The sequence below is a fragment of the Syngnathus acus genome, chromosome 10 (assembly GCF_901709675.1).
Source record: "Syngnathus acus chromosome 10, fSynAcu1.2, whole genome shotgun sequence".
NCBI lineage: Eukaryota > Metazoa > Chordata > Actinopteri > Syngnathiformes > Syngnathidae > Syngnathus > Syngnathus acus.
Genome location: NC_051095.1, coordinates 9,744,454 through 9,769,062, shown reverse-complemented (window position 1 = coordinate 9,769,062; position 24,609 = coordinate 9,744,454). Strand labels below are relative to the sequence as shown.

Below are 24,609 nucleotides of genomic sequence, written 5' to 3'. Positions count from 1 at the left end.
TTTTTCTGCAGCATTTTTTTAAATATTTTCCAAGTCTTAGTATTGCATACCCAGAATTTTGAAATTACCTGAGGAAATAACATGCAGAACATATACAAATTGCTCGATGCAAAAACAAAAAGGGGAGGGATCTGTACAGCTCAGATTGGTAGTTCAACAGCACTGAGCACAAAAACATGATTGGGAAACCAACCATAAAAAGGGCAATTATATACAGTGGTTTCTCACAGCAGTCCCTTAGCATGCTAAAAGGGGGAAAAGGAGGGATGAAGTTGGACAGGCAGCAAAGAGAGATGCTCATCAATAATTTAGTGTGACATACGAGGGCAGACTCTGACGTCGGTGGCCGACAGTGTGCTGGAGTAATGAGACCTCCAGTCTCGGAGGAAGAGCTCCTCTGCTTGGCTCTGCAATGTCCGCTGGCCTTGTCTGACCTCGGAATCTGTCTGGTTCACCACCAAACCCACTCCGGCGTTCTCGGTATAGTAGATCTCGGACCAGTTGGATGTGCCTGTCCACACGTAAAAAAAAAAAAAAAAACATGTAATTTCTAGAATTTGCAGGACTGGCTGCGTAAAGTGGGAGTAACAGACTGACCGATATAGAGGACTCTGTCGGTGACCATAAACTTGGCGTGGTTGACTCGAGCAAAAGGGATCTTCATCTGCTCTACGGTCGCGGGCACTGTGAAAATTTTCTGCGTAGAAACAAAATCCTCAGTGTGACAAAATGTCCACCCCGTTAGCACCCAGCCTTCACTTCATTCAATGACGCACCACTTCAATGTCGCATTTCATGGGCGGCCTGTTGAGAACTAGCAACGACTGCAGGAAGGTGAACATGGCGGCAGGCGAGTGCTCCCAGCAGCTGACCAGGAGACGGAGTTTCACACTTCGCGCGCAAGCTGCTGCGCGTAGGGCAGAGTCGATGGCAGGCCAGAACCTGAGAGCAGACCACCACCAACACTTTTTCAAACCGTTACATTGCTTTAGTGTGACCCACATCTGAAAGTTTTTTTTTTTTTGTACAGCACTGCAAAGTATTTCAATAGGAAAGCAAAAAGTGTGTGTTGAAAGAGCATGTGCATTTTGTTAAGTCTAAATGACACCTGACCAGGCAATTCAGTATCACATGACCTTGTGATTCAATTTACAATTTAAAGGGACATTGATAGAAGTTGGTAACCTGATTGGCTTGGTGAACTCCGAAAGGGGAAGATAGTCCATGACAGAGATATAAATAAATTCCTGAGCATCCTCAATGACGGACAAGATGGTGTGGAGATCATCCTCGCGTCCTCGCGCTGAGATCTGTGGGGGGGAACTCTGCACAAGATACAAGACAAGCAGTGAGCGGACGTCCTCAAATGTTTGAGAGGAATTAGATTGTTTTCATTATATTTCAAGAGTGATGGAACTCACAGACAAGTAGACTTTGGCGGCGACTCCGTTCAAGTTGACCTCCAGAGGATCCCGGGAGCTGGACAGGGCGGTGAAGCGAGCTGGCCAATAGAGTGGCAGGGATCCATTGAGGCTCCAGTACATCTCCAAGATACGAGTGGCGTCTTGCGCCAGGCAGCTGCAGTCCTCTATGACAACACCGACCTCCTTCACCTGGGAGGCACCAAGATCCATATTGACCTGGGCCACACTAATAGATCACGTTTGGGTGACCCGACCCACATGTGATCCATTCATTCACAATCCATCCAAAATAAACCAACCCTAACTCTTTTACCTGAGTCAAAGAACGCCAGTCCATGTTGGCACTACCCAAGTAGAAGTGCTTCTGATCAACCAGCAGCAGTTTGGTGTGCACGATACCTCCAGATATAGACTTCAGGTCCACCTCCCTGATGTTGACACCTTGGCAAGAATTAAAATGTCTGTGAGGTCATGCATGTGATTAGAAACAAGGTCATCATATACCTGCTGCAGCCAATTCACTCGTGTCCTGAGTGGACGTCTGTGGGCCATTCACGGCTATACTGAGATTCACATGTTTGGATGGAAGTTGCTTCAGCTGCTCAAAGACCTCCCTGCCCTGCAAATGTGCAGTAACAACATCAGAGGTGAAGACGGGCGGGGGCAAGCGTCACGCGCGAGGCCCGCGCCACTCTTCTTGCCTGAATGTCCACGGAGCCGGCAAACTTGGAATCGTTGCTCCGCAGCGTCACGTAGAAAGCGGCGATGCTGACCGAGCTGTTGGCTCGGTCCAGCAGCTTGAGCCAGGTGGCCGCTGTGCTGTGCTGCGGCGACGGACTGGACGGGTACAAACCCACGGGAATGCTCTCCACCAAATGAGCTCTAAACAGGCAAAAGTCATTTCATTCACTGAGACGCGGTACGGCCTCCCAAAGTGTTGCTCTGAGGTGTGCCAACTCGGGTTAGAGTCCAATACAAACATAGTGAAGCAGCATTTAGATGCACATAAAGGGAATAAGATGCTGACAGCCCCAAGTGTAAATACTTTTAAATCCAGATTTAAAAACTGCTTTAGCTCTGAATAACAGTCTTTTAAAAAATTATTTTGTCTGTAAATGCCTTTAAACGTGGTACTTTTTATCATGTCAAGCACACAGAGTTGCCACCCAACTTGGGAAGTGGTGAACCCTTTTTGATTTCACGGCTTACTTCATTCTGTTGAAAAGAACGTGATCGGAAAGATGTCGCTACAAGTCGCTCACCTACAATCTCTGCTACACTCCTCCGTGATGGGGCCCACGCCCTCCAGCCAGTGCAGCTCCAGATGAGCAGCGAGTTGGCTGACCGACATGGGGAGGCCGAAGCGCCACGCGTGCATACCAAACAGCAGCAGAGTTGCCGACAGCAAGAAGTAGAGGACCAAGCCTCCGCATCGACATCCCTGCAAAAAGAGGAAGGCATTTGAAACGCGACAACAGCTCAGCTCCGAGACTGACAACCATCTTCGGAATGCGTTTGCGTTCCGAAGCTATTTGGGAAGGGTGTGGGTAAACTCCTCTGGCTATACGTCACACTCGGGTCCATCGCCATTCTAACAGGCATGTTTCCCACTTGGACTCATCTGTTTTGTTTTTTGCGGCCTGTCCTGTTCAACTGCTTAGTCTGACGTTGACACATTACAACGTAAGACAACGTTAGTGGCATTTTATTAAATTGCTATATTGGGTGGGGGTGAGGAAATAGCCATTCGATTATGTTTAGAAGTGTTAAGTGGTGCCTAAACACGCCTACTCACTTTTGTTGACTTGGTTGATGGACTTTTAGCAGGCTGCTCTGCTAGCACAGAAGAGGCCGATTTGGCGTCAATTTCAGCTTCGTCCTTTGCAACCTCCTCGCTGTCCTGTATGCTTGCTTGTGGTTCATTGCAGTCCTCTGTATTGACAGAATCATCCGAGGAGTGATCATCCGATGACTGATCATTCTCACTATCTATGTCTGACGATCTTGGGTCATTGGACTCAGCTGCGTTTGGATCTTCGACCTCCCATGGTGGTTTTTCGTCCACAATAGCTTGCGTGTGGGGTATGCAGGTGGGCTCTTTGGGTATTGTTAGAGGAATATTGATCTTTTTCTCTAAATAAGGCTTCTGAGGAATTTCTTCCAGACATGCGTTATTGCTTTGGGCGCCCATGAGCGGAAGGCTGCTTGCAGCGCTGTCCATTTCCGTGTGTTGGCTCTCGTTTTCCCATTGGATGAGATTCTCCTCTGCTCTGAGGGCAGGCCTGGGGCTGAGCATCAGACTGGGTGGCACTGCCTCACACAAGACGTAGTTTTGGGGGGCAGCCCCTGCGGCCATTTGTTCTATGCTGAACGGGGTGGTGCGGGCCTCCAAACTAACTTTAGGGGTGCGGACCAGTGGCTGGAGGTGGGGTTCAAGTATTTTGGTCTTGGATACGTCAACATTTGCAGGTTTGTCAGTAGGCTGAACCAGGTTGGCAGGAGGCTCTTTTTTTGAGACGGGCAGCTCTGCGCTCACAACAGCAGGCCGCTTATGGAAAGTTGGGATGCGAGAGGCAGGCTTGGCGCTTTTGCGGTTCATGTCGTCTCGCTCCTCAGGTTCTCTTCGCGTGGTCTTATCGCCGAGACGGTCCAGCACAACGCTGCAGCGCTTCATTTCCTGAAGATGACAACACTGATAACACCATTTGACCGTGTAAGCGTTGCATTTTTTTGTAAACACATCATTCCCTTGCCCATGGCTGCCCAACCGTCATTGTTGCAACATTTCCTTGCAGCAAGACGTTTTTCCGTCCCTGACTAAAATGTAGCGCCAGTTTCCTAGGCTTGATGGCTCTAAGGCGTAATGCAATTTGCACTAATCGGGGCATGTTTCATGCAAATAATCCTGTCCTTGACAAATTATGCAGTGGAGGTGTTCCAACAAAGCCAAAAGTCTGTCATATATTATCATTTTTAACCATGTTAAGTACACCTAATGACATGCAAGAGTATATATAGTCTTCCGTTGAGCAGTTCATTATAAAGTAATTTTAGAGCTGTGCATTTTGATACTGTGGCACGGTAGTATGACAGAGCTCAATAGAAATACACACCGCAGATTTAAATTTGCTTAAAATTTTGAAAACTGTATATCATTTTCATCACACTTCACAGTATTGTGTTAATTTGTGTTGGAATCACATCCAACTTTGTAATTGTAAGGTCACAAAACATGAAACGCTTCAAAGGCTATGAATACTTTTTCAAGCCACTTCAGATACAAAGACGATAAACATGCATTTAGTGCACCGATACCGTGTCATCGTTTTCCTCCATGGATTCTTCATCATCAGTCTGCACTCTCTCCATCACCTCACCGTGCACAGTTTCAGAGTCCAAGTCTTCGAAGTCCTGGGACACAAAAACACAAGTCGGTATAGACAATCCACCTCTAAAAAATGAATGCAGCGTGGGTTAAGATACAAAGCGATGAGTCATCAGGGCTACGTAACAAACGTGCTCGGGATCAAACGATCTACCATGACGCAGGAGCTTGGCGAGTGTGAACCTCACAACGCGTCGCAGTCAAACAATAAAAAGCTTGTGACGATTAGCGAATTCTACACGCCCAGAGTCGATGTAATGCGCTCGGTCCGCTGCTTGCGGATGCTTCTTATTTTGGTTGTCTTTCAAATTTCCGGCTGAGGCGGCCGGCTGGCGATGCTGCTACCGTCGCTGATTGTGAGGAACTACGTGGCTCGCTGCGAACTTTTCTTTGCTCGGTTGAGGAGGAGAAAGAGGCGGAAAAGTTGAGTAATATTACCGCGTCCGTGGGTCTCTGCGCCAGGCGGAAGGACTTCCTCAACAGCCTTTTGGTTGTTTCTGCTGTTTCTTCCTGTTCGTCGTCCTCATAATTGGGATTCATTGATTTTCTGGGTCGCAAAACCATATGCATTTTTTGGGGACTTGAAAAGGGACGGTGGAGGAAATATGAATTGTAAACTGAATACAAGTGAAATACCGTCGAGCCAAATCGTTCACTAAATAACACCCGGCGTCAATTTCCCCCTTTGGGTGTCCAATAAATGAAAATTAAATCTGTTTTTCACACACCTTTCGAGGTAAGGTGAGTAAACAACAACTGAAAGTAACCGCGATTTCCTGCTATCGCTGATTGGTGGTTGTAATCCAAATTTGAGGTTACGCCTATCACAGGTGACGCACGGGACGTAACACGGAAGTAACGACGTGAACGTCGTCCGCTGAGGATACAGACGCTTCCTGTGAAAATAAGGTCTGTAATTTATCATCCTGCAGTCATTCATTTACACTATGCTCAACGACTAATGACGGAATGACAGTATGAAATGGATAAAACCTCGCGTTGTTACGCTTTAAAAAGGCAACGTCAACAATGGTTAGCTTAGCTTTTGAAAGTTAGCATTGAGTTGTTGACATAAACATCCGACCTTGTTGACACAGCTATTCACAAGTCGTTATTATCTTAATGTCCCTGTGCCCCTCCAGAATAATGATTCCGAATACGCGCACACACAAAATGCCAAATGTTAACCGGCTTAGTGAGAAGGGTCTGTTTACGACCCAACGTAGAAGGAAGTACATTTATATGTCCAGCCTCAATTTTATCAGGTGACTAAAATGATTTTTTAAAATTACTTCAGCCTGAGATATACAAAAGCCAGATGTGGGCTTTAATTCTAATCAGGAATTAATGTCAATATTGTATATTAGAGTACATTTTTACATGAATGTGTCCAGCAGAAGGCATTCCTATTCTGAGCATACGGCAACATTCCACACCTTTTGTCCTGTTTACTGCAAAAGTACTGATTTTATAGGTGCATGTTGCATAAAAAGTGATTCATGTAAAGCATATGGTAAAAGTAAAAAAATAAATAAACAGTGCAGCCTTGGAACTATACTAGTAACCGTTGGAAGGATTTGTTGTACTCAATATTGCACAATTCTCCTTTTAATTAAAAAAAATCACGAGTTAACTAAAAAGTCCCATGTGTGTGCCGTCAGGTGTCCTATGTTAACTTCCGATTGAGAGAGAAGGATGGTCAGCATGGAGCTCTAGAAGTGTCAGGACCACCATGGAAGCGCCAGTCACAGCCTCCCCTCCCCCCAACTCCTCCAACCTGCCCGTCCCACTGCCCCTCCATCCCGCCCTGGCCCCTTCGGTCCAGCTCGGCTTCACCATCCTGTACACGGTGCTGTACGGCAGCCTCTTCCTGGCGGTGTACGCCGAGCTCTGGCTTCTCTACCTCTACAGACACAAACGATGGAGCTACCAGAGCATCTTTCTTTTCCTCTGCCTCCTGTGGGCGGCACTGCGCACCACCTTGTTCTCATTTTACTTTCAAAATGCGCTGGAGGCCAACCGCCTACCTGTAGTGGTCTACTGGCTACTTTACTGCTTCCCCGTCTGCCTGCAGTTCTTCACTCTGAGCCTTATCAACTTGTATTTCACTCAGGTGAGACCGTGAGCAGTTCCTCATCGAAGATAAATGACAGTTTGAGGTGAGCTTTGCCACAGTTGCCGTGATGAACATAATTCCCTTTTCTCTGCTTCCGCAGGTTCTGCTCAAAGCCAGGGAGACTTACAGCTCAGATGTAGAAAAACAGCTGTGAGTAATGTAGATTGTGCAAAAAAAATGGATTCATCCTGGCAAGTGAACTGGAATTATTGGATTAAGTCAACAAATCACCCGAGTCCTACCTGGTCAACATTTGCCATTTCAGTCGGTGCTCTGGAATGAATCTACAATCCGGAATCCATTTTGTTTCAGGTGCAGAGCCCGCTGCATGTATGGGGTGCTGAATGCTGTCTTCTTCTGCGTTAACGTGGGCTGCGCAGTTCTCGGAGGCCGCGGTGAAGACACAGGGGAGCGGACTTGGACTCTGGTCCTAGTCCGGGTGCTCGTCAACGACTTACTGTTCATCCTGAATGCGGTGCTGCTCGCTGCCCTGCTGCTGATGCTGACGCGACACTCGCGCTCCACGGGGCCCTACCTGACCAGCAAGGTCTGTCTGTAAAAACACAGAAAATGTTATTTTTGGAACTTAGCTTGATCTGCTTTTTGTTCGCCACATTCTTTCCCAACATAAGTCATTAAGAATCATACCCAAATTTGATTTATTCTACTCGTTCCAGGGTACCACAGTGTGTCGCACAGCAGTCCTGGGCGCCACAGTCATCTTGCTCTTTGCCAGCCGGGCTTGCTACAACTTGAGCGTCCTGGTTTTGTCTCAGCACCACCACGTCGAGTCTTTTGACTTTGACTGGTACAATGTCTCTGACCAGGTACTTGTCCAATCGTTTGAATGCACTTGTCCATTTTTGTAGACTGTCAGGAGTATGCGATGTTGTCTGCTTCTTTAGGGCTCGTTTATTAAAACTCAAACGCTTCCACAAAGCCACTGTGCATTGTTTTGTTTCCAGGCTGACTTGCGTGATGAACTAGGCGACAGGGGCTACCTGGCCTTTGGCGCCATCCTCTTTATCTGGGAGCTGCTCCCAAGCAGTCTGCTCATCCTCATCTTCAGAGTCCGCAGGCCTGCTCAGGAGGGCAATCAAGTAACTGAAAAATACGAAAAGACAATTTTTTAATTGGATATACATATACATTGATGCCATTTCTAATAAGTTGTGTATTTTTTTTAAGTATCTTTGGGTTTCCGCTGTTACATTCGAACTTGCATTCCAACTTGTATGACCACAAGGGGGTGCCACTGTATTCTACAAGTGTTTCTATCTATTTTCTGGGAAGTCATAATGTGTTTTGTGACAACGGCAGGTCAGCAATCTGAACGTCAACAACAGGCCCCTACCTCGTCCTTATTTCTTGGATGACCCTCAGGGTAATGAGGAGGAAATAGCACCTCTGTGGACTTCCACCTACCAGCCTCACTCAAGGTTGGCCCCATTGACTCACCGCACCAGTGATGCTGTCACAACATGTGTTCATTTAATCCTTGACGTCTTTCCTGTTTGTCAGTTGGTACGGATCGGAGACCGCTCCTCTTCTGTTTGCCAGCAAACCCCCAGACCGAAGTCACCAGCATCATTCTTTGTACTCCACGCCCCAAAACTGATGCACAGACCTCTCAAGGAAAAACAAAAGCCAGCTCGCCAGTCAGTCGATTATCTGTCTGGTCTGTGTTCGTTTTTTTGCACTGAAAACCTCAGGAAGTGTCACCAATCAATAACTGCACCTTTTAGCGTTTTTACCAACTACATCAAAACATATTTTGTTGTTTCTTAAAGGGAACCAACTCAGAATGCCAAACATTTGAGTCGGTACTCTGACAAGGTTGAACTTGGGTTTGGCTGCATTTTTTTCACTTTTCTAGAGGTCAGTCAACTATTAAAGTGATTTAAGCATTGTAAATAAGCTCTTAAATGTCCTTGAAAAGCTTCATTAGCATTCCTCTTTAAAAGAATGTAAGAGTGGGCTGACCAGTAATAACAGCTTTTCATCACTGCACTCTTTACTATCCCACTGGTTTGTGTATATTATTTTAAAATATTTTCCATAGTAATTTTTCAATACTCCTGTGATTAACCTGTATTTTTAATGAAACCCTTACTGGTAATTTATTGTATTAACAGTTTGGCTGACAATTGTAGAAAGACATTTAATGTGGCTTTGACTCGATCACATTTACTGTGTAAAGAATTAAAATGTACTTGTACAGCCTGCATGTGTGAAGTCAGTCTATTCCACATTTTTTTCTTATGAAAATATACTTCCAAACTCACAATTGCAGAAGTGTTACAAAATAAGAAAATACCCATTCATATTATAACAAGAAACACAAACAAAGTCCCAATGATCGTCACACACACCTGGGTGTGGTGAAATTTGTCCTCTGCATTTAACCCATCCCCGTGTGATTTTAATCCATCCCCTGGGGGAGAGGGGAGCAGTGAGCAGCAGCGGTGCCGCGCTCGGGAATCAGTTGGTGATCTAACCCCCCAATTCCAACCCTTAATGCTGAGTGCCAAGCAGGGAGGCAATGGGTCCCATTTTTATAGTCTTTGGTATGACCCGGCCGGGGTTTGAACCCACAACCTTCCAGTCTCAGGGCGGACACTCTACCACTAGGCCACTGAGATGGTATTGTTGACCGCAGCATCTCCTTTCAGTTTGAGGGCACTTAACTTATATTATTCACTCATAATTTCACCACCAAAGTTCTAAACAAAATTCTACTAGTTTAAACTAGCTCATTAAACTACCATTTGGGTAGTGGTGAAAAATGTAACCCCTTCAATCTCACTCATAAACTTCCAAGAATAAACTTTCAACATAGCCTGAAAGAAAATGTTGCAGTTTATTATCTATGTACAGATCACCCTAATAAAACTCTTTATACAGTATGTACACATTCAAACAAATGTTACAGAACCTGCACCAGTGGGAAGAAAAAAAAAAAAAACTGCGCAGCGCAAGCTGATTTGTAAAGGGGAGAACATATTTATCAACTTTCCTTTTTAGATCAGAAAAGTTCACTGTGCAGTGTAATAAGTGACACGCTTTCTACTGAAGCCAGTTTGTTAAAGAAAAAATGAATTAGGGTGCAGGCACTGAGCCCAATGATAGCCAAACTACCAAATACTAAACCAGTGTTTCACTCACTTAACACAAACACATTGCAAGTTGCTCTCAACTTTGAAGTGCCTGCAGTCTTCTCATTCCACTATTGTGTTTAGTGAAACAGAAGGGGGGGGGAAAAAAACATGCTATCATTTAGGCGGAGTCAGGAGTGCAAAAGATCCTCTGGTTTATTAACCCCCCGAAGGTTGAGTCCGACTCCAATTGGTGATGATGGTGAGAGGGGCTCAACAGATGAACCACGTAAAGAGCTCCTGTTGGTCTGCAGCCAGTGGCCTCAATCGTCTGCAGGCGCAAGTGGCGCCGTTACGAGCTTCCGAAGCCTCCGGCGCCTCAGCTCGGCGGCGTTCGGCTCGCCGTCCTCGTCCTCTGATCCTTCATCCTCATGGTTTCTTCTCTCGCTATCCCAAGTGGCAGAAGTGGAAGCGGATTCGAGCGTTTGGATTGGAGTTTTGCTCACTTGGACACAAAAAAGTGTGATTAAATTATGATGGAAATTTGAAATTCACACACTTGAAGAGTAGTTACTAACTGCTGGGAGAGGAGATTTTCTCCTGACTCTGATCATCCGTGCTCGCGCCAGCAGTGGGGAAGGAAGCAGAGCCGCTTGTCCCGCTGGCTTCTCCTATGTTGCAGTCAGACCTCGGAGGACTGCGAAGGAAGAGAATATTCTTTAGCCGATATCAGCGCCACCTATTTCTACTGTCTAATTCTCACGCAGAAAGTTACAAAAGAGTAAGTAAGAAGTTTACTTACGTGAGCGTGGCTACGGTGCTGAGGTAATGGTGAATGTTAAGCATGGCGGCGTCCAACAGGGTGTGAATGTTTTGGAGACACTGCAGCCTGGCCTCTAGGCCCCGTCGACCCTCGGCCTCCAGCTCCCTCAGCTCCTCCTCGGACAGCTGCGACAGAGACGGAGGAGGAGGCGGCATCGACGACACTGAAGAAGATGGGAGAGGTCCGTTTGCAATGAAAATCTGATCAGCCCTATTTTGAACTACTTTATTTTTCAAACACTGTGGAGATCTATCAATACTGAAGCACTAAATGTGGAAATACAAACAGCTTACTGAAAGGAGGAGGTGGCGGTGGCATGGGCAGCCACGGTGCAGTCGGGAAGGGAGGAGGGGGAACGGAGAAGGGGAATCCCGGCACGGTGGAGCCCGGAGCGTCACTTGTGGCCTGGTCCGTGCCGGATGAGGTGGACGGGCCTGTGCCTGATGAAAAACAGATTCAAACTCGGCAGACCACTTCACCTTGACCGTCGATTCGGCGGCTTGGCTTCACGTGACCTACCGGCTGCCTGCGCCGCTTCCGTGTTTCCCTGCAGCGCATCGCCAGCACCGGGAGCTGCCGGAGCTGGATGAGGCATTCCGGGAAATGGACCCCAGAAGGGGAAGAGGCCTGGTGGGAAGCCGGCCAACATGCCAGGGGCCACTAAAAAACGAACGAGCGGCAAATTAAACTGTGCCACTACTCCATGCCAAAAAAGAAATAAAATCACACTTTGCGGACACGTATGACTTTGAGGTCCACGTTTTCTCTGATCAACTTGCTTTGGAAATATAATAGTGGATGGCAATTTCATGAAACATCGGACAGCAGTGTTGCTGATGGAATTCGTCTTTCTCTGCGCTCTCACCGTTAGCTGGCTGTGCAGCGGGAGCGTGCGCAGGGGCTGCTGCAGCAGGGGCCGCAGCCTGGGCAGGCGTAGGAGTCGGATTGTTATGCGATGCCCTCAGGACGTCCATACGACAGGTGGGGCAGGTCTGCTGTCTCTGGAACCAGGAACGCAAGCAACTGCGAGCGGAGAAGCTTTGGTTAGCAATCACGGCTTTGTTTGACTGTAAACAGGATTACACAAAGACCTGACTAAATGACGATAAAGCGTTCATCTTCGGCGCTTGTGAAACTGGAGGGGTTTTAACGTACCTGGAGTGGAAAATGTGATTACAAGGTAGCTTCTTTGCTCCGGTGACCATTTCCTCACGACAGATGATACAAACGTTGTCAGAAGCCTGCAGATCTTCAGGAGTGGCGTCAGGGTACCTGATGACCAAACAAAGTCAGAAATCGAATTTAGCTTTTATTTTGGCTTGGACTGTTAGGTTGACAAAATATTCTTTCATGCAGTATTAATATTGCAAATTATGCCAATGCGAAAATATTTGCACTACTCACAGTGTATTCATGTTGCGAATGGCTCTTCGAGACATTACAGCATCAGTTACTGCTTTCTTGAATTGCCTGAGAGGTGAAGGAGCAGACGTTTCAATGCAAAGAATACAAAATCTGGTAAATAATACATAAAGAGTCAGAGGTGGAAATAAACTTAAAAAAGAATCTGGTAAATAATAAATTAAAAGTCAGAGGTGGACGTAAACCTTAATCAAGCTATAATGTGTTTTGAATATTTTGGATTTAGCTGAATAAATGGGCAACCCTTGGACAAAATATGTAAGTGACTAAGTAACTGAAGTCGTATTTGTCGATTTGGGCAGAGGATAACGATATATGTCCGTTATATTGTTTGTCTACACTGGACCGTGTGTGTTCAATTATTAGCCATTACCCTGTCACAGGCATTTTCCATTACATGTTAGCATTAAGCTAGTGGACATAAAGGCAAAGTTATGTGGTTGTTTTCAATACACACTGTACATTTCTTTTTATTTTCTGTTTAGTTACATCTTAAGGCACCACGTTTACTGTAAACTGAACAATATCAAGCAGACAGTGAATTATGTATTATTGATTTAAAGCTATTATTTGTTTTCTTCCGCTACAAATAGATTGGAATTGCAAATGGGGGTAAGAAAAATCAACAGTACGTTTGAATAGCTGCAAGACTCCTTACCTCATAGCCAGATACATGGGCCGGATTGCAAACAGGGGGAAAGTGTGAACCTTCATCATAATGGTCATAAAGGCAATGTACAGGATAACTTTGATGAAACCTGAAACGGACAATCCCCCATTATTATTATTATTATCATCACAATAGACGCAAGTCAAGTATGAAAGAAGCACGCAGTTACCAGTGAGGAGCTCTGTGTAGAGCATATACACAGCCTTGTTGTCCCAGGGATTCTCACTTTGCAAATCAACCGTGTGCAGGATGTACTTAATGAACATGGTCAGTACCATGGTCAGCAGGATGGCGTACTGAAGTGCACAAGCGGAAACATTAAACAATTTAGCAAGCGCCATCATGTTGCAATCTAATAGTTATTATTGGAAGATGACAAACCTCAAAGCCAAAGACAAGCTGCACAGAGGCACCTCGGGTGATGATGCTTTGACAGGCGTGGTAAACAAACAGGAAGTCCAAAGCTCCCAGCAGACCCATGAGAGCTGGAGAGCATAAAGAACGATAATCCCATTTCCAAGACATCCTCACAGCAGCAGAAGGACAGCGAAAAGCATCCGGTACTTGCCAAAAAGTTTTAGTTTGGAAAAAGTGGAAATAATAAAACAAAGGCAAGATGCAGAAATTGAGAAAGCAATTGAGCATTTGCACTTACATAAGACTCGAAAGTGGAAAAGACAGGATATGTTTGGACTTCGCTCCATCTGAGATTGAAGAGAGAAAATAAAAATATACCTAAGTTATAAAACACTGGCAGTCTCACATTACACAATAATGCATTTCTTAGTATTTTTACCGATAAATATTAAAAAAGTTCAATACCACTTTTTTGCCCCAGACCGTTATTAGTAAGAGTACTCAACTCTAGCACTGATAACTGTTGATACATAAAATAACCCCCCAAATTTAATAATAATTTTTGAAAAAAGACCTTTATATCCCATTGTAGCAATTTTCCTTAAAATTGCAGAAAATCAATGGCAATTTTCTGTTTTTCCAATTTTGAGTTTGTGATGATAAAATGGCCACAATAGGGTGCTATAAATAATACCTCAACATGTGTCATGGTGGATATTATCACTTACATTGTTACAGAAAATGGAAATTAAGCATTAAATACGCTTCCCAAAAAATGCAGCCTTTGTGACTTGAAAATTGCATTCCACCACAGCGATTTGATTATTTCTTTGGCCACAGAATGTTTTTCTTTCTCTGCGATCACTTACAAAGTCCACGCGATCCTCAGCCAACCAGTGGAAGCACTTGAGGAAGACCAGAAGTGTGAAGAGGGCGACAAAGCGTGGCGAAAAGTCATCCCTGAATACAGTGAAGGCCAGGCACGTCTCCGTCACCGCGTACCAGGAACGCTCAATGAGATGCTGTTGTCAGGGAGTGATAAAGAGAAGTCATGGTGGATATAAATAGTCTACACACCCCTGTGCAAACGCCGAGGTTTTCAAATGAGACCAAGATGAATTATTTCAAAACCTTTTTTTTTTTTTTAACCATTAACCTGTAGAGTGTCTGAACTTGATAAAGAAAAAACTGCTTGAGAAATTTAGTAATATTTGAGTAAAAATACAACCGAGATAATGCGGTTGGAATCAATTCACAACTGCCACCACTTCGAATGACCCTCAAATAAAGTTCAGATGTTTATTTGCCCTCCAAAAAAACTTTTTTTTTTTCAAAATGAGTTCAACAAGTTATAGTTTATTAGTGGAAGCTTGGAAATAATTTACTTTTTTTTTTTAGTAAGCCTATAACATTTTATTTTTAATCATAGTTGTCCACAATATCTACTATACATCAACTTTTCCATGCAAACTACCTCCATTTCTGCAGCCCGTAGCTGTCCAAAAAACACTTTCCTCATGAACTTTCCCAAAAGAAACACCAACACAAACGCCTGAATGTACAACACCTACGACAAAAAAAAAAAAAAAAAAGGTCAGTGCTTAATGAATCTGAAAGTCACTCCAAACAACAAGAAATGAACTTATGTTGTATTTTCTTACCGCCATGCTGGGGCTGCTCTTGGTGAGGTAGACGACAGTTGGGTAAAACTGGTGTTTGAGGAGATATGCGTGCCCCACCACGGCACCGGTCAGTGCCAGACTGGTGACGGTCACCAAGGTTGCTCGCACCATGTTGAACTCAACTACAGCTCCTGCAGCAAAAGGGGAATAGTTACTTCTTTTTATTTGAAATGTGTATCCAACACAAAGGAGCCACTCTTCTAACAGATAGAATTTTCAGATGTCTACCTTGTCATTTGTATTTATGGAAGCTTTCACTTTGAAGTCACTAGATTTCTAAAATTACCAGTATTTCATGCATAGTTTTCTTTGCTTCTGTCAAATTTGATGTAGATTGTAAAGTCTCATAGATTGGGAAGTTGACTTGAGAAGAACTTGAGAAGTTACTCTGACCGGCCGAGGTGGCTCATTAATTTCCGTCGCTTCCAACGCTAATTTCATAATCTTTACCAGTTTACTTTTGAAAATGAGGAAAAAGCTTCGAAGATTGAAAATCGGATTCTACTTTAAAAAAAAAAAAACGACAACTAAAATCTAGACCCCAACTGACCTTGCCTGAAGACGTCAGCTACACTTGGTGCATTTCTGATGCTTTAAGAAAGTCACAACTTTCTTAAGATTTGTCATATGATACTTGTAAAACTAGAATCGTTTTTAAAAGAAAGTTATCAGACATAACGATGGTTTTAATCTATTACACGATTACATTTTGAGCGAAATCTGGTGTTACGATCTTTGCTCTTTCAACTTGACAAGCAACATTTTGGCCAATTTGGGTCCTCGGAAAAATGACAGTCAACAGTTGTAAAATAAGTACAAACGATAAATGACGGCGAAGAATTAAATGTTCAGTTGCTAAGAAACGTTAATTTATCTCGATTACTCGCACACTAAGCGCAGGTAGTTAATCAGATGGTTAGCTTATGTCAGCTAACATGAGCTAGCTTAGCCGGGCAGTATTACAACTGTCAGTCCTCTTCGGAACTCACCAAACCGATGTATGCGGAAGACTGGCTCCTTGTCTGGAAGAAGAGGAATTCCTCGTTTTCGAAGGTATGTGTCCCCCCTAATCACTTCATTTCGGGAATTGAAATCAGCCTTTCAATTGTATTTCTGGGTCTCGCCCCTCTCGTTCAGGCTACGTGTTTATCTTTGGCTTGCTGTCTGGCAGCCACATCACATCCGGCTTTACGGTAACTCGACGCAACAATAAATTAACTAGCGCAACTGTACCCTAACATTTTGCCTATAAGAGTCTGTAAATACCCGAAATTTACTATTTAACATATAGAAGACATGTTGGTGTCCTATTTATTAATGTTTAGGTTCTGGCTGTGTTCTGATCGCTGCACGTCAAAGACTTTTTATGAGCATTACGGCACAACTCAACGTGGACCAATAGGAAGTTGCCAGTCTGTCTTTTAAAGTTCACACATTCCAAATAATTCGTGCTTTTTTTTTTTATTTATCCCAAAATCAAATTTCCATTTGCCCCGTTCATACATCTAAAATAACTGTTTCATGTCTCTATAAAAATAAATTACAAGAATGTAGGGCTTCTTTTGCAAACAGTTAGCCAGATGAGTTGCGTATTCTTTCCAGGTTTAATATTAGAAAAAATGAATCGATCTAACATGTCACAAGTGTGTAAGAAGTAACCAAAGACTTGGTAACCAAATAACCGGTTTATTTAATGAGCTAATGAAGTCATTCAACATAAAAAGTCTTGTAACCCACGGCAACATTTAATATATGCCTCCACATAATCTTAGTGCACAATATTAAGAGTGAATGTGGACAGTGCAGTCACTCCTAAAATGTCTATTATCAGAATTGATTTTATGCAACTATTTCTACTGCAACACATGTAACATTGACAAGATGTTATCTTATGGCATGATGAACTTGTCCATCTCCCACATCAAAAACTATCAGATTACAAAGGCAGTAGCTCAGTGTTCTTTCTACAATTACATACTAAAAGATTGAAGATTGCAATATCTGTGTCTTAAATTGCGATATCCATTTCTTGACATTGCGTCATTAAAAAAATGTTCCATAACATTCTGAATTAATTGTCAATTGCGCCACAATTCAGAACTAAACATTCAGAGAAATTAAAAAAAAAAAATACTTGGACCAGATGCAAAAAGATCAAAATTGCATGTATCCAAAATGAAGAATGGGTCAAATGATGCAGGTATGGCAGTCCATGCCAACATTGCTAGTTGGGGATTCTTGTCTTTCTCCAGGTAACATTTCAACAACTGAATCTGGCTGCTGTCATTCCAGTCCAACATCTCTTCCCAAATAAGTGTAAACAGTTCAGTCGTTAAGACCAACTTAAATTAAAAATCACAAGGGGAGGAGTAAGAGTGAAGGGGGAGGGGGGGGGAAGAGTCTAATCCAAATGCTCTATTATTAGGACACAGAGGAGATTGGGTTTAGGGGAGAACCCATCTGAGTCAGGACCTTGTCCAGCCACTGCAGCGGCCCATGCAGGTGCACCTCGATCCAGCAGGGTGTACTGGTGACATCCTGTCTGTGGTACTCGGCTCCCCAGCCCTGGACAGATCACAGAAAAACAGACGAATTACAGTCATACTATCAAGATATTTATTTACAAGCAGGGGAAATACTTGGTGTGCTTAATAACAATTTGGTCATCTCGGTTTGTGATCTTATTTCGATGGGTTTAGTTGCACTCATCAGCAATGAACTCTCAACCCAAATGAAGTGTAATTGCTGAAGATACAAATGTTTATCATTTATTTAAAAAAAAAAAGAAATCCACTGATGCAGCTGGGGTCAAAATGATATAATATAGGAACATAGTTCAGGGTTTTCAAAAGACTCAAGACTACAATAACAGAAAATGCTGGGTTCTTTTTGGAAAAGCGAGACACAATAAGTGTCCGTGAACTCACTAAATATATTTGCAAGGTCGCAAATGCAAACGCGCTCTTTTTAAAGGGGCCATCCACAACACAACACACTAATATTGTGGTAACAATAACTGCAATTGGAAATTGTAATATTGTGTGAAAGGTTATCATACCTTAATAGGAAAAGATTGCAGTCAAGGTTTTTAACAAATTGGGGGAAATTAAATAGCGACAGTCCGCCGTCCTCAGTTCCCCAGTACAACTGACAGCTCCAGACCATGACGCTGCCCCCTTACACATCAACCAGAATCCTTTATTTTTTATTAATGTTGGTCAATCCTATGACTGCCATCAAAGCAAATCATTCTTGGGAGGCTTAAAAACTGCAATCTGTAGTTCATGCCACTCAACATTCTATGAAGGTCATTACTACTCGTCTAAAACTTTGGGCTCCACGTGGGATAACCATGTGGCAATCCTACCTTTACAAAGCTCATCCGGATGGTGCACATTTTGGTAAGCTCATAAACTGCCTCAAAGCCGTGGTTGACGGACTGAGCCAGAAGTTGGGCAAACTCCTGGTTGTTGAAGATCTTCAGGCTGCAGCCACTCGGGATCTTGCAGACAGTGGTGGGATGGAAGCCGTGGTGATAGTTGCAGTTACGGCTCTGGACGAAAATGCTGGTGTCACTGAGGCACTCGGCGTACACCTCGCCACCAACGTAGTACAGGTGAACACCTGGTAAGAGACACAATTGATTGTTAGCGGTCATCAAAAGTGTTTGACCCGTTACGTGTCGATCGCCGTTGGTCAAACCTTTGCCAATGTGCCGCCGGGTGTTCTCAATGGTGGAGTTGCGATTGACATTGGACAGCAGCCCGAGGCAGAAGCGGTTCTTGTTGTTTGACGGATCAGTGAAGCCGTCCACTAGCACGCTGGTTGATGAAGCGTGGTAAGCCTCACCCACACGGTTGTTGAGTTCATAGTAGACGATAGAGCACCAGTGGCTTGGCTCCTCGTACTCCACGGGCTGCACGTCTGAAACAAAACGGTAGAGTTACACGCACACCGTGGATATCTGCCCACTCTACAGACCTAGCTTGTGAAATCCCCCTCGACATTACACAGGGCCTCCATATATCTACGGCGCTATTAAACGATGACCATTGATCAAAGCTATTTTATTTGACATTGCACCATAGAGAAGCGGACAAATCAAGAGTTTCAATGTCATTTTAGAGAAAAACTGAACGTTCTTGAAAACAACAGATTGACAATTTTGATACAGCATCTTACAAGCCCGGCTGGCCAGGGTGCTGTTCTGCTTACCTCCTCTGGGCATATTCTGTGGCCCTAAACTGCTGCTTGTTTCCATGGACTGGCTTTCCTGGCCCAGCTGCTCATCAGGAGGCATGTATGCTGGCGGTGGGGTGTCAGCTGAGACAAGTGAGGAAGAGCCAAAGAGCGGTCAGTGAGGATGAGCCACTTGCTAACGGTAAATGTTGCGCGCACACACCAGATCTGAACCATCATCACACTATCAGTCCCACACAAAGGTGTCAGATTTCACAAGTCCCGGGACTGCCGAGCAGCCACATGCCAACTATTCCCGACAGAGATGCAATATGAGCCGTTTGAAACTGGGAGACAAACCATCCACTATACTGAGAAAAATATACCAGTCAATGGGAAAGACTGCAAAATTTAGACACACTGTATATTATGCCCCCCCCCCCCCCCGTTTAAGAATTAAGAAAATGTTGGTTTGGTTCACAAACTTCAGTCGCTTGTGAACGGTACACATGGGAAGGAAGAGACAAGGATAGATTGTGCTTTCAATTGGGATAAATACTTGGAAGGCAATCAAGACATTTGAAATATAATCCAAGTAGGGATAAAACACCAATAAGTGTTTTCCACAAAATATGTTGGATTGTATAGCATAATACATAAATACCTGGGAGCTGGAATGGACTGGAAGGCCCCGAGCTGGCAGGAGAGTTGGGATAAGTACCACTGCTGGCAGGGGATGGAGGATACGGAGAGTTGGGCGAGATGGGGAAAGAGCCTCCTCCTCCTCCCCCACCACCACCACCACCACCAGTTCCGCCACCGCCCCCGCCCCCGCTGTGCGGCTGCTGGAAGGACTCGGGAAAGGTGGCGTTCAGGGGCATGTGCGGCTCGTTGTGGGTCAGGTTGCGGAACTGGACGAGCAAGCTGTGCTGTGGGTTGAACTCGCTGTGGCGCGGTACCAAGACAGGGGGGAGCACTGGATGGCAGATTGAACATGGAAGAGCGAGAAAGTTGAGGGTGATGTGCTTTCATTTGATGAATTCAAGAAATCAAAACATGAGCGACTTCATTTGATGAATTCAAGAAATCAAACCATGCAAGGAAATTCTTATCCACATCTTATTGGTTTTTCAACGACAAAGCCATAATCTTTATTTGCACACTCATTTATCCTTTATTGTTAAAGTTTTCCTAATTGTTGGTCAGAAGAATAGGGAGGGAAACATGCCCAAATCTTTTGACTTCTCTCTTTGATCACCCTCCAAAATTGCACACCAAGGCAAGTTAACAATTTTGGATATGCAATACGTACCTACATAGCACTGCTGATTTTGTATCTTTGGGATTCAAAATGAAATTTGAGTTTTTATGTGGCGATGTCCTTATGACAAGTGCATCTGCTAGCATCTGCTTTTTGTTGGGACCCAGTCTCGCCATGGAGGAGGAGAATGGCAGTTTTGTTTCTTTAGGGCTACATTTTTTTTTCCCCAGACAATCTTGTGTTCATAATTAGCTAGCATAATGTGATTTCCCCCGGCCGTGTAAAAAACAAAACAAAAAAAGAATTTTGTAATCTAATTTTCCTTTACAGAGTGGTGTGAACAATCATGGGACTTCCCATCTAAACAAGCAATGTCCCAATTATTATAGGTTTTCCATGTCTGCAGTTCTGAGGGTGAGAATGAGATCAGACACGCAGCTATGATGTCATATGTTAACAGCTGTGGGCGCTAATTCGACGAAGATGTGGAAAGATAGACTCTGGAAAATGCTTGTGAAATATGAAATGCGGGTATTGCATTACTGATCTAACCGAGATGCCGTGACTTGTGTCTAGGGCCTGAGGTATTGATTAAAAAACAGAAAAGATGTCTAAGATGCTGTGTGTCATTCCAACGGGTGAACAAAGAAGTCCATGCGGCAATTTGTATCATTTCTAAATAAGAACTTCCATACAATGATATATTCCTGATCAATAGCCTGAGCATGATGATGCGCTATGCACTTAGTCTGAAATGTTCAAACGTTTCCAAACACTTTCTCATGCCACACCCTTGTGGAGTCTCTGAGGCACATCATCTAATAAGAGCTCGTCATATCGATTTTCCGTGCAACAGAGGGAGCGGCCGAGCGGGCCAGATCCCTTCTCGCTCTCTGTGCGTTTGCACGTCGAGGGGAATGCGAATGTTTTCAAACGCGACATGCTGCACACATGGACACCATATATGAATCTTCAAAGCCTTTCGACAATTTCGATGTGATGAAGGTGCGCTTACCGGGACTCTCCACTCGCTTGTAGTGGTACGGGTTGATGCACACCTCTTTCTGTTTGGAGCCAAAGGGATACTCGCACACCTCCAGGGGCTTGAGCTCATGATGGGACTGCAGGTCTGGCCAGCGCCACACCCGACAGTATATGACGTGCGGCAGACCTTTACGGTGCGAAACCTGCAGCCGGCCGTCCAGCGATCTGGGAATGGTAACGCATTTGCTGGGCTGTCCGGGGCAGCTCAGGGCTTTTTCCAAGTCCTCCATTGCCCCTTTCTTCTTCTTCAGCTTTTTCACAAGAGCGTCCACTGCCTTTTCGGCCCACTTCTCCTCCTCATCTCCTTGCTTCCAGCCGAGCAGGCGCTTGACCGCTGGACTGGTGAAGGAAAAGAGACTGGACATGGAAGTCATAGTGGAAACGAGGGCAGGTCAACTGGGAGAAAGTCTGCAGGGTTGTTTTCAAGGCCCTCGCTGAGTGCTTCCACGAAGTTATTTGGAGGCTGAGATGGGGGAGGCGAGGAGGCTCTGGCCTTGTCTGACCAAGCACAGGAAGGAGGGGAGGGAGAGGAGTCAGCGAGCAGGACGCAGCTGCTGCTGCTCAGGAAGGGCCCTGCAGCAAGCTGTCCGGAGTCGGGTCACCGCCGCCGATGGAAGGAGGGAAGGGGTGCGGTCAGTCGGAGGGAAGAGCTCGACTGCTGTCCGACAGACGGGCTGAAGCAGCGCTTGGTGCTTTCAGTCAACATCCAGCTCCTTTTCACTCGCCACGCGCTCTTAATCCATCACGCGTCTAGAAAACACACCAGAAACCTTTATTGATCATTTTGAAAGTGGTTTGAGATGACATCATCGTTATTATTTCTCGACACTCTACACACACTTTTTGTTTGGTGGTAACTATGTGCCTTGGCACAAATACTGGGAACCAGCACTGCAACAATGCAAGCAATAATGTACAGTACATCTAAAATGCCACCGGGTGACAGTACTGACCTGTAGATGCCTTCCTATTTCCCGTCCAGCATCTTAAAACACTCAGGTATCGTACTTTATTAGAGTTTGACGATACGGGAGCTTGCAAAGCTCTGTAGTTGTATGACAATGTTAAAATTAGGTCGGCATGAATTTTAGCGATCGGCAGCTCATGTGTACTATTTGTTTGCTAACATTTGCTAAAATTTGATGTAACTCAATGAAAATGAAAACCAATGCCATCACCAGACTCCAAAACTACCGATATCTTAAGATGGGTCAGGAATTGGCATCGATACTTGGTATTGGTACTCACCCACCTCTATTAGTTGCAGACACTAACCAGTACAGAAAGAGGGGAATTAATCATGAAGTTACAACCGTTTCATAGTCAGCCAGCATCATACATGGGTTGAGTTCTATATTCAAGAGACTCTGTATGAGATGTTAATGCGGTCCAAGAAACAACAACAAAAAAACAACGTGTAGCCTTCAGCTGCTGTCTGGGGGCTTGTGAAAAGCCATCCTGCTAGAAAAGGATGTAACCACCAAAAGCTGTTTCCTGCCTCAATCCCTCCCTTACAGCACACAGCTGTCCAGCGCTTACTTCCATGGTTCATTGTTCTACATTCACACACACAAATGTTGGAGAAGCGCCAATGGGGGGGGGGGGGACATGTAGGCATACACATGACATTACCGGCCCATAAAGTTGATTTTTCCTGACACTCACCCTACTGTTGGAACATTCAGTCAATTGGACTCACGTCAACCCTATCGGTGATTCATAGCTGATTCATACATTGTAGGTGAGCTATGACGCTTTACATGTCGAAATAGGTATATTCTCAAACCTTCTGAAACATCTTGTATGAGGATCGTTGATGTGTGACCGGTCTTAAACACAACTACATGCAGTAATTTGCATCTAGTTGACCAACCTTTTAGATAAAGCTCATCATCTGTTAACTGATAGCACATCTTTGCACTGATGGCTCTTTGTGTCAACACGATCAGAGTACGACTCGTATCTCAATTTCAGTATTTTCTACGAAAACATGAGGAGCGTGCTCATTTCAGCTTCATTAATTGATGCAAGTGTAAGTTAGAGCCTTGCAAAATTCAAACCTGAAAACTGAATTCATTAGGAAATGATGGCCCGTATGCATTTGTGGCCTCGCTCAATTCTTCCATATGTACAGATTTGGACAGAGACAATATGGAAGAACGATTTGGTAAGCACCCCCCACCCAGAGGAAGAGCGACTGGATTCAGAGAAACGCAACTCGCCTCACGCAAATCCCAAACAGCTGTGATTAGATCGTCCTAAAAGTCAACGCAACGTGAAAAAAAACCACTCGTTGGGATTTGCGTTTACACACACAAGAGGTAGCCAACGATGACATAGTGGCAGAGAGCTATTTGCTAACTTAGCTCTGCTAACATTACAAAACTTGCCAAGAAACTGGTTAAAAACGCTAAACTCCTCACAACACCGTGTCCTTAAGCGATTGCATCGCGGTTTAAAGTGAACGGCAGCAAAGTACAAACGCATAAGAAGCCCCAGGCGAGTGAATCTTCCTTGTCTTCCTCGATTCCGTGAACTTTTTGAACTGCACCAACGGAGTTGAGCTATGCTAACTGTTAGCCTAGCTAGTCCTCCCAGAGAAAGTGGTGAGCTCGGCGTACCGTGCAACTCCATTTAACTCTCCTTTAACATCATACCCTCAAGGACGTTAAACACACCCAGGTGTCATACCTTGACCGACGTGCGTTTCATCTAGTTTGCAGAGCGCCCATGTGTGACGTCCAACTTTTAAAAGGAAGAATTTTCGGCTGTTCTCCGCCGCCTTATCCGTCAGTCTCGCATGCCCTCCAGATTCTGAAAGCAAGTTGCTGAAGGAGAGAAGAGGCGGGGTACATATCCCTCCGCTGTGCTGACGAACTAGTCCCTGCATTGACATGACGTCTAAATCAATCAGCAAACACAAAATAAAAACTCACATAGATTTGATTATTTTAATGATATAAAAGGTGCATATTTGTTTTCATTTAAAACGCACCAGTTTTCTGAAATCCACATTCTAAAATACATTGTATGAGAATATGCGATGAATTGCGCACTAGTTTAAACCATTCTGTCACGTTTGCGTAGTAAGGTGGAATATCACAAACTATATAAATCCTAATGGAATGATTGGGAAAAAAATCCTGGATAG

General features: G+C 44.5%; 4 protein-coding genes across 7 annotated transcripts; 1 reads left to right on the top strand and 3 right to left on the bottom strand.

Annotated features, from left to right (window-relative positions):
• Positions 1-6: 6 nt before the first annotated feature.
• Positions 7-5,582, bottom strand: pld7 (phospholipase D family, member 7). Of its 3 annotated transcripts, none has more exons than XM_037263011.1 (12): positions 5,248-5,582; positions 4,740-4,835; positions 3,220-4,101; positions 2,687-2,865; positions 2,126-2,306; positions 1,929-2,043; positions 1,738-1,865; positions 1,422-1,613; positions 1,186-1,325; positions 777-942; positions 598-697; positions 7-511 (listed from the first exon to the last, which is right to left on the bottom strand). In XM_037263011.1, exons 1-12 carry the CDS (start codon positions 5,377-5,379, stop codon positions 309-311), a joined length of 2,514 nt encoding a protein of 837 aa, XP_037118906.1. In that variant the 5' UTR covers positions 5,380-5,582; the 3' UTR covers positions 7-308. The 3 variants fall into 3 exon arrangements, with proteins under 3 accessions (XP_037118906.1, XP_037118907.1, XP_037118908.1); XM_037263012.1 differs by lacking the exon at positions 5,248-5,582 and adding an exon at positions 4,964-5,103; XM_037263013.1 differs by lacking the exon at positions 5,248-5,582 and adding an exon at positions 4,998-5,102.
• A 30-nt stretch (positions 5,583-5,612) lies between these two features.
• On the top strand, positions 5,613-9,150 carry gpr137 (G protein-coupled receptor 137). 2 transcript variants are annotated; one of them, XM_037263018.1, is made up of 9 exons: positions 5,613-5,718; positions 6,471-6,922; positions 7,026-7,075; positions 7,238-7,472; positions 7,603-7,752; positions 7,891-8,025; positions 8,246-8,364; positions 8,447-8,576; positions 8,611-9,150. In XM_037263018.1, exons 2-8 carry the CDS (start codon positions 6,542-6,544, stop codon positions 8,541-8,543), a joined length of 1,167 nt encoding a protein of 388 aa, XP_037118913.1. In that variant the 5' UTR covers positions 5,613-5,718; positions 6,471-6,541; the 3' UTR covers positions 8,544-8,576; positions 8,611-9,150. The 2 variants fall into 2 exon arrangements, with proteins under 2 accessions (XP_037118913.1, XP_037118912.1); XM_037263017.1 differs by having other exon boundaries at positions 8,447-9,150.
• A 614-nt stretch (positions 9,151-9,764) lies between these two features.
• syvn1 (synovial apoptosis inhibitor 1, synoviolin) lies at positions 9,765-16,151 on the bottom strand. Its single transcript, XM_037263014.1, has 16 exons — positions 15,964-16,151; positions 14,954-15,105; positions 14,767-14,859; positions 14,162-14,314; positions 13,591-13,639; positions 13,317-13,420; positions 13,105-13,231; positions 12,924-13,023; positions 12,248-12,313; positions 11,999-12,115; positions 11,709-11,866; positions 11,363-11,503; positions 11,137-11,283; positions 10,823-11,006; positions 10,599-10,717; positions 9,765-10,525 (listed from the first exon to the last, which is right to left on the bottom strand). The coding sequence occupies exons 2-16, from the start codon at positions 15,083-15,085 to the stop codon at positions 10,344-10,346; spliced, it is 1,872 nt and encodes a 623-aa protein (XP_037118909.1). The 5' UTR covers positions 15,086-15,105; positions 15,964-16,151; the 3' UTR covers positions 9,765-10,343.
• Positions 16,152-16,640: 489 nt separating this feature from the next.
• smad5 (SMAD family member 5) lies at positions 16,641-24,300 on the bottom strand. Its single transcript, XM_037262026.1, has 7 exons — positions 24,150-24,300; positions 21,430-22,208; positions 19,818-20,129; positions 19,190-19,297; positions 18,677-18,898; positions 18,342-18,598; positions 16,641-17,539 (listed from the first exon to the last, which is right to left on the bottom strand). Exons 2-7 carry the CDS (start codon positions 21,830-21,832, stop codon positions 17,396-17,398), a joined length of 1,446 nt encoding a protein of 481 aa, XP_037117921.1. The 5' UTR covers positions 21,833-22,208; positions 24,150-24,300; the 3' UTR covers positions 16,641-17,395.
• Positions 24,301-24,609: the final 309 nt, after the last annotated feature.